The sequence below is a fragment of the Lolium rigidum genome, chromosome 7 (genome assembly GCF_022539505.1).
Source record: "Lolium rigidum isolate FL_2022 chromosome 7, APGP_CSIRO_Lrig_0.1, whole genome shotgun sequence".
Classification (NCBI taxonomy): Eukaryota; Viridiplantae; Streptophyta; class Magnoliopsida; order Poales; family Poaceae; genus Lolium; species Lolium rigidum.
In genome coordinates, this window is record NC_061514.1 from 174,597,218 (window position 1) to 174,608,230 (window position 11,013).

General features: G+C 41.2%; 1 protein-coding gene across 1 annotated transcript; it reads left to right on the forward strand.

Moving 5' to 3' along the window:
• The first annotated feature begins 3,157 nt into the window (after window positions 1-3,157).
• On the forward strand, window positions 3,158-10,087 carry LOC124675008 (probable proline transporter 2). Its single transcript, XM_047211069.1, has 8 exons — window positions 3,158-3,373; window positions 7,225-7,390; window positions 7,818-8,042; window positions 8,364-8,458; window positions 8,660-8,849; window positions 8,974-9,101; window positions 9,179-9,394; window positions 9,510-10,087. Exons 1-8 carry the CDS (start codon window positions 3,368-3,370, stop codon window positions 9,888-9,890), a joined length of 1,407 nt encoding a protein of 468 aa, XP_047067025.1. The 5' UTR covers window positions 3,158-3,367; the 3' UTR covers window positions 9,891-10,087.
• Window positions 10,088-11,013: the final 926 nt, after the last annotated feature.

An 11,013-nucleotide genomic window follows, 5' to 3' on the forward strand; every position in this document is an offset into this window, starting at 1 on the left:
CGCGCCCCTAGGGTGTGGCCGCCTCGTCGCCCCTCTTCGTCTCCTCTTCGGACTTCTGGAAGGCTTCGTGCAAAATAAGACCGTGGGCTTTTGTTTCGTCCAATTCCGAGAATATTTCCTGTGTAGGATTTACGAAACCAAAAACAGCGAGAAAACAGGAACTGGCGCTTCGGCATCTTGTTAATAGGTTAGTGCCGGAAAATGCATAAAAATGATGTAAAGTGTATATAAAACATGTGAGTATTGTCATATAACTAGCATGGAACATAAAAAATTATAGATACATTTGAGACGTATCACCCCCCCCCCCCCGTCCAGGCCCCCGTCGCTTGGGACCCGTACGAACCAGTGTCGTACGTCGCGCTGGAGAACCCCTAGGACAACAGCATCGTCGACGATGAGCCAGAGGTAACCCTTTGTTCCCTTGTTCTTATCCCATTTCAATCCTTTTGTGTTAGATCTAGCGTTATTAGGGTCCGTCTGTTCCTAGTTCAATCCTTTTGTGTTAGATATTGCGTTATTAGGTTAATTTGTGCCGATGATGATGAATATTTAGGCACAAATTAATTTAGAGTTTGGCCAGTGAACAATTGGTGTGTACAAATTTGTTGTGCATGATCTTTGGTTCACTGACTCAATTCCTGGATATAAGTGTGTTCAATGTAACCGAGGCTACTTCTTTTTTTCATGCCCATATTATCATGCATGATCTTTTGTTCACTATGTGTTCCATCATCGTTGCAATTGACTTCGTGTTTTTTACACGATCTTTGGTGCTACGTGACAGGTGCAGAGCAGCGATGTCGACAGCGACGATGAGTCCTTCAATACCAAGACTCATCACATCCTCAGGAGGCTGCAGCCCGGCCATTATGATGGCCACTTTGCTCGAAACGTTTACAGGTGCCCCTTTTGCAACAGGAAGCTCCGCGCCACCGACTTCAACTGCCTGGTGAATCATGTTGAATCCATTGGCAGATGCGGCGCTAGAGTTGGAACGACCGTGAACGTGCATGCGTTCATGGCCAAACACAAAGCACTTGAGATTCACCTGCGCAGCCTCCAAGCGAGTCACAGGCGCTATCTGGAGGCGTTGAACGTGCCTACTGCACTCTCTATATGTGACTGCTCTTTCTGTAGAACTGCTTAAATTCATGTAAAATGTAGCTTATGTTGGATCTATCGGTAGTACTGTTGGATCTGTCGTGAATATATCTATGCTATGTTGGCTGCTGTATGCAGTTTATCCTATATTTTCTCTGGATTTGTGCCCTAGATTACCTACCTGATTGGGTAAAAACGAATTCATAAAGAAATGAATGGCGTTAAAAAACAGAAGGAGAAGCTGCTCTAGATTTGCTACCAATTTGAGCAATCAAAAATGAATGAGATCGAGCGAGAGAGAGAGAGGAACAAGGTGCATTGAAAACTGCTAATCTGGGCGAAAGAGACAGAAACTAATCGTGCCCACGTCCCGGACCCACACGGCTCCACACGCTACGGCCCCACACGCTACGACCACCGCTCCGCTCGTATGACCAAACACGGTCTCATCCTGGCCCACGCGGTCCCTTTCTACCAGCCCCATGCGACGCGACCCTACACGGCGTGGCCCCACACGTCAGCACAGAACGGTCAACTAAACGGGAATTCTCCCGTTCGAGCTCCTTCTGCGGGTTTCGGACAAGGGCTTGGGAAAAACTGAGGAAAAACTAAGGAGCTGGGGAAAACTGAGTACAACTAAGGACCCGAGGGCACGAAAATCGAAAACCCTAAAGTTTAAGCATGATTAGTTTTCTAGCCCCTTAACAATCTCACTCAAACTTCACCACTTGGTCACACACAAAAAACAAAAAAAATTTATTCAGCAAGATAAATATTAGGATAATGCAATAACAAACTAAATAATATTTACATTTGAAAGATCCATGGTCTTAAGAATATTGCTGAAGATGTTTGAAACTATTTATTTCTATTGATCGCACGAGCTATATATCATGATTATTATTTCTACCAATAGCTAGTTGTGTACATGTGTATTATTTACGAAAAATAGAAATAACCAGAAAAAAATTATGGGGGTCCGTGTTGTTCTGCATATTAGAGAAGGAGTCGGAGTATAGACACGTTAAGCTACAACTTCAACCTTCTATATTTTCTAGAATTTTTCCGAACTCTACTGCCTAAAGAGTATAAATATAAGTGTAGTAAGTGTACAAACAAATCTTAGACTAAGGCCCTAACTGTTGAGGTCCCGGGGCGAGCGCCCCTCTGCCCCGCTCTATGGGCCGGTCCTGGTTGCATCCAATAATCATACCCTCCTCCGGCTGCTTCACCGGGAGAAAGAAACCCCATTGCTGAATTGAATGAGCAGCTCGCCGGATAAAATGCTTTTGATAGATTATTTTAGCATACAAAACATTTTATTTCTCAGAACAGAGGAAGCAGATGATCAGTGGTTTTTTCGATAAAGAATATATTAGCGTGGCTCGTGTCGCTGTTCTGAGAGAGACGAGAAAATGACCAACACAGCAACCAATGCCGGTGATTCTTTAGGAGTTGGTCGTCAGCTGAATCTCGTGGAGATAGCATCTCGTGTTTAATTGAAGCATCTTCTTGCTTGGTCAAAGAAAAAGCAGTATCAAATCACAAATGATTGTAGGAATATTGTTGCCAAATCAATAAAGCTCACCAAGTTCATTTTAAAAAACACTATTAAGCTGCCGTGCAAGCCATAGCCTAGATAGAAATGAACCCCCTGCTCTGCACTAGTAGAGTAGTACTATAATCTCAGAAAAAAAAAGTATAGTAGTACTAGATAGAAGAGAGATATATGGTTTTAACATATGGATTTTGCTAGCGTAATACGAATCTCCATCATGTCATCGTGTTGGATATGTTGATGAGTTTTGGTGGAAAATATTTTGGGTCTGTTTAATAAAGAGATGACGAAAAATGAGGTTGCGATATTATTTCAAAACGGAGGAAGTAGCGTAGGAGCAACTACACTGATTGCAAATAGAATTGCAGAAAGTGAGTGAGACAATGAGACAATGAGGCAACGTCGAAAGCGACGTCTCGTAAATTATCAGAAAGGGACATAACCGACGATATACCCAGCGATAAACGGTTGCCCCAAGAGCACAACAGAGACACAATTTAAGCCCCTCCTCTCCTCCTCCTCCTCTTCTTCACCTAGCTACCTAGCTACCTGTGGTGCTGCTAGTGGGGAGGGAATCGATTCGATTCTGCTATATTCTCTCCACGCGCCTGCCTTCCTTTGTTTTCGGATCGATTTCAACTGATTGAAGCAGGAAATCTGAAGCATTAATAATCCAAGAGGAAGTCTTGCCCCGCTGCCTTTCCGATGGATGTGAGTGAGCCTTGTTCTTCACTTCTTCTTCCTTTCCTTTAATAATTAACTAGCGGAGTGGCCCGCGCATTCGCGCGGCTAGATTTGTGATGAGTTGACTATGTAATTAATTTTATTTTTGGCACTTCATCCATTTTCTTCGTTTGTTTCTATTCTTTATAGATTTCTATAAAATGGTTTAATTCAATGTTTTATGATAATATTTAATACACATTAGATTACTCCTTAAAACTTATTGGACCATTAAATAAATTAAATATGTATAGTCCATTTATTCTATTGTCATCATTTTATACAAATCTCCTTAACAAATATATATTATTAATAATAATGCATCTACATGCTTGTTGGATGGTTAAATGTGAACATAAATTAGTTAAAATAATATATTGTTGTCTACAATATTTGCATAGAGAAATAACTACTATATATGCCTTAACATCACTGCAATATTTAAGGTTCGATTCTTTTCATAAAATATACATATACCAATTGCTAGCACATAGAAACGCTTGAAGGTGTAAGATACATTTCAGTAAAGAGATTCAATTTTCTGTTTTTCATTTTTTTTTGGGGAACCTTGATTCTTCATTTGCTCTAGTATGATATTGATGAATATAAATAAGGGGTATCTGCAGTGAGAAATAACAATAATTATTAGTACTTGAATATAGGAATCGAAATCTACAGACAATAAAGAAATAACTTTACTTGTTCACTGGGTGTATGTCAAGAAGAAATGGACATCATTACGAAAAATAAAAACCATCATTTTATGGGCCAAGAATTAGATAACCAAGCTTGCACGACAGATTCACCGGACATGCAAGGAAGGTTAAAAAGTGAGAATTTTTTGTAGAAAATTAATCACACGGATGGGAAAAAAAGAGAATAGCATCCAATAACAGCCATTAAATATGAACAACCAAGACCCTTCGGGGCTGACATGCATGCTGAGCAATGTTCTGTGGTCGTCCCCACACACCTTACTAATTAAATTAAACATTACATAATCACCGACTAACTATCAATTTATGAAAGATCACTACCCATTTTGTCCAACTTCCGAACAGTCCTATTATAGCCAACTTGCTGGAACACTTCTAGGCTTCTAGCTGCCCCATGATTATATTAACACGGAGCATACCTACGCCAATTTCCCTAATTTTCTAAAAAAATCTTGTTGTAAGCGATGTGCAGCTTTGTAGGACAGGGAAGTCGATGAATCTGGTCCATGCATGGATAGATGTTGTGCCTATAAAATCACTCGTTAATGGCTCTATAAAAAATTTTCATGGTTGGAGTAAGACCTCTTGCTACCCGGCCTGCGGGCCGAGAAGTTGACACTGTATGGAGGAGTGTGCTTTGCAGCCGGTATGGCTCTCCTTTGTCTTCTAGGCTTGCGTGCACGGCGTCAGCGATGCACGCGCAAGCTTCACGCTTTGTGTCTAGCATCGACCAGAGGCACGGCAACACCTTCTGTGATATGAACGACGATCTTGGCCACCTGGGGGATCTGGGTAGACAATCCTTCACATCGTCATCCACACCGTTATTGCCCACCAAGTTTTCTGGCTGTTCGTGTTCTTGTCCTGTACCCGCGAAGTCGCCGATCAGAAAAAAATCTAGCATCGAGCGGCAGCACGACGCCATCTTCTCTTATTTAGAAAATAAATTCTAGTTAATGCTGGTCATTGCCATTTACTAATCCATGAAAAAAAACATGTTAGTGCACCAAGTCAAAATATTTTGTAAGCTCATATTTTACCTAAATCATAAACTGATGTGATACTTCTAAACAAATGTTGGTCCATATATACATATATATTTTGAGCAAACTAATAGTATTTACATGGCCTTCCTTCTTATGTTTTATGTTCAACTCAAAGAAAAAGATGAGGATAAAAACTTAACCAAAGCTTACCAGTATCAGTATCCTATTTTTTAAGGTCAAAATCTTACCTCGTGCGATTGATTCGTGGAGTCTGCATCAACTCTTACAATAATGTTGTAGAGCATGCATGGACCTGAGACTCATTACTTGCCATGATGATTTTGTATGTGTATAAGTTGTTAAAAATTCATCTCATACAACGTAAATCAAGAAAAATATATTGTAGCAGCTCCATCTAGAACGTAAAAAAATATGTGAGTTTCAGTACATCACTAAATAAAAACAAAAAATCCAAACCTGTAATTGAGCGCCACCATTTGCGAATTCAGTCAAAGAGCCGATGCCTTTGTGTCCCCCGCTGCCCATCTGGCAGCTATCATCCGATGCCTTTCTGGCCCATAGGCTTGGTCGAGTGCTCCAGGGTGTCTGATGCATGCACGGAGGCTGGGACCAGAGGTCACGGCACTTGGTCTCGCCGGCTTTGCTGATTTGCAAGGTAAGAAGTGATTGCCTGCCACGCCCCTAAGAAAGGAAACCGCTCCGTTGTGGCAAGACACATCAGGCATGATAATCAGTCCACGACATTGTCATATACTAACAATTAACAAAACCACTATATGAGTATAAAAGGACAATCACTTTCTTTCTAGAATCCTAGGAGAACTGGCAGGTAATCTTCCAAAGCCAGCAAAGTGCTCTTATTGAGATTGGCTTCAAGGCGGCCACTGATTCAACCCTTTCGGTTATACCATGACAGGGTCTCCACCGTGCTTTTGTGGAGCAGTCCCGATGATTACCAAAACTCTAGCCATCTGCAATTAATTACCCATCATCAACGATCTTCAAGGACCAATAGTACGTACCATCTGTCGACCGCTGCTGCCTTTAAATAGAAGCCGATCAAACTGTCATGGTTTACCTTTGTCGACATGCGGATGGCTTGCTCGTGGAAGCTAATGACCACCTGAGCTATCACGGGATGGAGACATAATTAATTGATCTGGTCACACATATATGTACAGAACATGTTGTTCCTAGTCTGGATCGGACTTTCATCAACCTGCTCAATCCCAAACTGTTGCAGATGTGTTGGACGACGAACCAAGACGGGAAGACAACAGTTACGGTGAGACCATGGAGATCAGACTTGGAGTCCTCGTGCTGCTCCTGAAGCGATTCGAACTCCACCGAAACCCAGCCGGACTTCGGAGGTTGTTGTTGGCGCGACAACGGACCAAGACGGGAAGACAACAGTTACACTGAGACCATGGAGATCAGCCAGATTCGAACGGCTCCGCTGACATATGTTGTGCGGCTTGTGTGTAGGCGGATCCGTTTTAGCTGGAATTTGAACACAGACCTAGCACAGCCATGCGGAGCGGCGGCGATAGCAGGCTGGCGGCGGCAGATCGGATTTGGAGATGTGTTTTCGTCTCTGTTTCCTTGAGAAGATAGACGTGGGATAGAACCCTAGAATGTCATTTATACGCGCATAGGCGATTGGAGAGTTAATCTTGGCCATTCTTCTTTATTTACTTACACCTTGCTAATCTAAGCCGTTGGTTGTCTTGTGTTTTAATTATATAATAGATTTACTTCCTCCTATCTCCAATATAGAAGGTTGCAATCTATAGATCACTAACGAACATATGCTGCCATAGAATCGGATGAATAGACTAATGCACTTATTCTTCTTCCTTTCCTTCCTTCCTTCCTCCTCTCTCCAATATATTGCAATCTCTAGATTACAACAATAGCTCGGCACACAACACTAAGGAACATATGCTGCTATACTACTATAGAATCGGATGAATGGGCTAATGCATTTATTCTGAGACTATTGATGCTTTGATGAGTAGTATGCGGTCTTATGGATGTTGGGTGGAAAGGGGGATTCTTCTGTTTAAGAAACAATCAAAAATCCCGAAATTCAGAGTTCGCGGCTTCCTTTTTATAGGTCACCAAGCAGCAGGCCCACGATGAGGAAGCAGTCTCTAACTATCCTCCTCCTGCTTCCTCTCCTTGCTCAGACAGGGAGCCGCTACTGCCCAGCAAGATGGCCGACCACGAAAAGGGAGAGAGGGTCAGCATTTCCGAGGGCACTGCGCACCAGATTAGCGCTGGTAATCATTCCCACTCCACTGTTCCTTCCATGATAGATAGCAACAAGGATTTCTATTTTACGCTCCAAGGGCTTCTACATTCATCATACTATCATCAAAATGATGATTTAAACTAAATTTTCATTCATGCCTCGTCTCACTGCTCCGTAACTGAATCTAAAAATATGATGTGAACAATGGAGCCGTGCTCTGGTTTCAGGACCCAAAAAAAAGAGTTTATCGGGATAATCGGTTAGTGTATATTGCAGGAATATTAAAACTATACCGTACAGCCGTCTGGGGACTTCAGGCGGATAAAACTGCTAGTGGTGCCTCGTCTAACTGCTTCCAGTAACTGAATTGAAAAATATGATGCACATTATGATACTTTGCATGTATTAAAATTAGTGCATACTATTAACTCATGAAAGTTTCTGGCCATTTTCAGATCCTTGGTATCAAGTTGGTTTCATCCTCACAACAGGGATCAATAGTGCATATGTTCTAGGGTACTCTGGGTCGATTATGGTCCCTTTAGGCTGGATGAGTGGAACATGCGGCATGATCCTGGCTGCTGCAATTTCTTTGTATGCAAATGCTCTGCTTGGCCGTCTCCATGAAACTGGCGGCAAACGCCATATCAGATACAAAGATCTTGCTGGACACATATATGGTACATCATTCAATACACTCTATCCCCCCCCTTTGTAACGATATATACTTACATTTCAAAAGACCGGAGTCCACTCTATTTTGATTTCGAGGACACCCATATGTCGTTGTAGAGTGCAAGGTTGTGGTCATTGAGGTATTTGGGTCAAGATAGGTAGTAAATCGTTTTAAATTCTAGATTACTTGTTTTCCCAGAGTTTGAATCACCACTTGTGTTTATTTTATATTATTCAGATATAATTTAAAATGTGATTCTTAGCTAACAAAAAAGAAAGTATGCTTCTGCAACATAATCAGTTTACCTTTACTTTGATGACTACAGGAAGAAAAATGTATCTGCTTACATGGGCTCTACAATATACTTATCTTTTCATGATAAACACGGGATTTATCATCTTAGCTGGTCAAGCACTAAAGGTATGATAGCCATAACCACAACCACCTAACTTCTGCTATAGTGAAAACCAATCTGATTAAAATTGTCCCCCTGTCTTCATATCCATCTCACTTTCTCCGTGTAAACACTGCATTGAACAGTTAAATTGTTGATGATACTGTGGAAAGATACTTGCGTGATGTTTTCTACTTCGAGACTTATTTGTGATTTTCTGTCTTCAGGCAATATATGTACTCTTTAGAGATGACGGACTTCTAAAACTTCCCTACTGCATAGCGTTATCTGGGTTTGTCTGTGCTCTGTTTGCATTTGGAACTCCTTATCTATCTGCTCTCCGGATTTGGTTGGGATTCTCCACTGTTTTCAGTCTCATATATATTGTGATAGCATTTGTGCTGTCGCTTAGAGATGGTATTATCCTTTTCTTCCTTTGCCACAGACATGGCATATTCATTGTATTTGTTGTCCATACTATAACTATGCTTGAGGTTAATGCAACATATATAACAATACATTACATCACTTTTTTTTCAAGGTATAACCGCACCTGTAAAGGATTATAGCATTCCTGCTGGATCACAGTCAACTAGATTCTTTGCTACAGTATGTGCTGTAGCAAATATTGTATTTGTGTACAACACTGGGATGCTGCCAGAAATACAAGTGAGTCATTGCATAGACAATTGAGTAGTTTATGTGCCATAAAGTTACCAACCTTATGTGTTTCATGTACATTGCAGGCAACCATAAGGCCTCCTGTGGTCAAGAACATGGACAAGGCTCTCTGGTTCCAGTTCACTATTGGTTCGTTGCCTATGTATGCTGTGACCTTTATGGGATATTGGGCTTATGGCTCGTCAACGTCAGGTTATCTACTGAACAGCGTCAATGGCCCAGCTTGGATTAAAGTTGTGGCGAATTTCTCGGCCTTTTTTCAGACTGTCATAGCATTACATGTAGGTCAACCTTACCAAACCAGCATTAACGGTTTACTCTGGGTTAGCTAACTCGAGTTTCTTTCCCTAAAAAGAATGGAAAGAGAAAAAACACTAACTCGAATTTCTTTTGTAGATATTTGCAAGCCCAATGTACGAGTGCTTGGACACAAGGTTCGGCAGTGGAAAAGGCGGGCCTTTTGCAATCCACAATGTTGCTTCCAGAGTTGCTATGAGAGGAAGCTACCTGACAGTGACCACGGTGGTGGCTGCGATGCTCCCGTTCCTCGGCGACTTCATGAGCCTGGCAGGCGCCTTGATCACCTTCCCCCTCACGTTCGTTCTCGCAAACCACATGTACCTGATGGTGAAGGGGCCCAAACTGTCTGCTTTTCAGAAAGGTTGGCACTGGCTTAACATTGTTGGTTTCAGCATGTTGTCTGCCATGGCTTCAGTTGGTGCGCTTAGGCTTATAATGCGTGATTCCACTACTTACCACTTATTCGCCGATATGTGAGGGCATTTCGGTCTAGATTTTCACATAATTGTGGGGGACTGTGGGTTAGATAAGTAGAGCATTTGAAACCAGAAACTCAATTGGGCTCTGGGTCCACCTGCTCCTGCTATCTAGACCATACATAGTCGTGATACGTGACACCTCCTGTATATCAATTCATTTGTGAAAAAAGCCTGGCCCAGGTCAATTCAGTGCTATTCTCATGGAGCTCTTCTTACATGCACACAATCTCACCCACGATCTCGAGAGAAAGCTGCATGTCACCACCGCTAACGTCACCATCGACCAACAGCTCTATTTGATTTGCGGATAGGAAAAATGGTAGGATTAAGGATTGCAACATGAATTTATTTGAACCATAATTTATTGAGATTTATATTTTCGTTCCCTTCATTCATTATTTCTGCTCAGTTTTTCTCAGCCTCTTAAGTTTTCACCACTTTTGCCTAAATTCTTGTCTCAGAAGGTTAAAACGGAATGATTGGCTTACCTTCCTGAGGAAAATATCTAGTGATGCCAACCTTGATAATTCAAATTTATATATGTCAAAAAAATCTAACAAAAATTGTGAATGTTCATACGTTATGTGTTTACATTGCCTAGAAGTTTTACGGTCAAATTCAAAGTACACAAAAAAGAAACAAAAATATCAAATTGCTATGTGAATGCTGCTATTTTGTGTTTTGTCTTTTGTGACACTATTTATGTTGGCTTTGTCTTTTTATATCTGTGCGTGTATTTTGAATTTTGTTCTCCAAATTCTACGAATGATAACCACATATCCCGTGAACATTCAAAAATTTATTTTGGAAGTTTTTGATACTTGCAAATTTGAATTTTAATGACCAGTATCATGGTATCACATAGAATGTCGAATCACTAGATATGCTCTCCCCCTACACAATTTAGAAAACAAATCGGAGCACCTTCTCTCTCGTTGTCTCACTAGCCTCGTGTCTGTCTTTCTGGAAACAAATTAAAGCACTTTCTGTCTCTCTTTCTCTCTCGCTCGCATCATTCATTCCAATTTTCCCAATTTGGTAGCAAATCTAGAGCATATTCTCTTTCTCTCTTGCTTACCTATACCAAATTTGGTATCAAAAATCTATAAACAAATGTTGAT

What these genes read in the sequence shown, in the direction of transcription:
- LOC124675008 (XM_047211069.1), top strand. An exon ending in TGCGCACCAGATTAGCGCTG is followed by an intron (nt 7,391 to 7,817) that starts GTAATCATTCCC and finishes GGCCATTTTCAG; the next exon opens with ATCCTTGGTATCAAGTTGGT. An exon ending in TGTGCTGTCGCTTAGAGATG is followed by an intron (nt 8,850 to 8,973) that starts GTATTATCCTTT and finishes TTTTTTTTCAAG; the next exon opens with GTATAACCGCACCTGTAAAG.